We start from the raw sequence: 1,051 nt of genomic DNA, 5'->3' as shown, positions 1-1,051 counted from the left end.
CACTCCAGTCCATCAGTTAACATCTGGAGAAGACAAAAGCTGAAACAAATCCAGCATTAAGATGCTTTACCTTTAAACCATTGCTTCTGTATAAAATTGTCCATAATATTGCCATAATTCCCCTCCAGTGAAAGGTCCATCCCCTGTTGCCCTCTCACACCAAAATCCATATTTGTTTAACTCTTTTGTACTGGTTTTATGGAGTTTGATCCGTGCATATTTCTCTCCTGATTCAGATAAGATGACTTCTTTACTTGAGAAAGCAATATTATGGACTCATCTGGAAGCAATCGTGTTAAAAGCGTCTTAATGCTGGATTTGTTTCAGCTTTTGTCTTCTCCAGATGTTAACTGATGGACTGGAGTGCTGTGGATTATTGTGATGTTTTTATCAGCTGTTTGGACTCTCATTCTGATGGCACCCATTCACTGCAGAGCAAGTGATGCAATGCTACATTCCTCCAAATCCAAAAATTTTCATTTTAGAGTGAACTCTCCCTTTAAAAACAGGATTTAGCCATTTTATTTATTAACTTTATCAGTTTTAGCTTACTTCTGCCGCACTTTTTTTTAGTATAGCAAGAAACACACAAGCACAAAAAGGTACTGACTTTTTATTCTCGATGGCAGAGACGAAGGAGGTCTGGAAGTGGCCAGTGGTGAACAGATCTGGAGTGGTGTGTCCCTGGAAGAGCAGGCCGTCTTTAGCCATCTTCACCAGGATCAGTCTGACCAGCTCACCCATATACATCCCACTGATCATCTTCTCAAACCTGCACACAAACAAAGCATGCAGCACGATAAATATGCATGTTACGATGCATGCTGCAACCCATACAAAATTGATTATTTTCAACCGGCCTGTTTTTAAGGAGCGGCTCCTTTAAGGCTTGTCAGGAATCAGCCTTGTATCTTATCATTTGAGTCGTAAGCGTCCAGATGCTTAATAGTGCTGTTGTTTTACTTAGACAAAGTACTATGTAACCTGGAAAACTCTTCAGCAATATCACAAAATATTAAAGGAATCATGATTATTTTAATTTGAGAGACAG

The 1,051-nt window shown here is 39.4% G+C and overlaps 1 protein-coding gene across 1 annotated transcript in view; it reads right to left on the bottom strand.

The window, feature by feature from the left end:
• LOC107683777 (hexokinase-2-like) overlaps positions 1-772 on the bottom strand; it is a gene marked incomplete at both ends in the record, with an annotated part of 1,967 nt that extends 1,195 nt beyond the window's left edge. Inside the window, one exon of the mRNA XM_016479828.1 lies at positions 611-772. Coding sequence (XP_016335314.1) covers positions 611-772 — 162 coding nt within the window. The remainder of the gene's footprint in view (positions 1-610) is intronic.
• Between the last annotated feature and the right edge of the window lie 279 nt (positions 773-1,051).

The sequence above is a fragment of the Sinocyclocheilus anshuiensis genome, unplaced genomic scaffold (assembly GCF_001515605.1).
Source record: "Sinocyclocheilus anshuiensis isolate Anshui unplaced genomic scaffold, SAMN03320099.WGS_v1.1 scaffold8236, whole genome shotgun sequence".
Classification (NCBI taxonomy): Eukaryota; Metazoa; Chordata; class Actinopteri; order Cypriniformes; family Cyprinidae; genus Sinocyclocheilus; species Sinocyclocheilus anshuiensis.
This window is presented reverse-complemented; position numbering and strand designations above follow the sequence as displayed.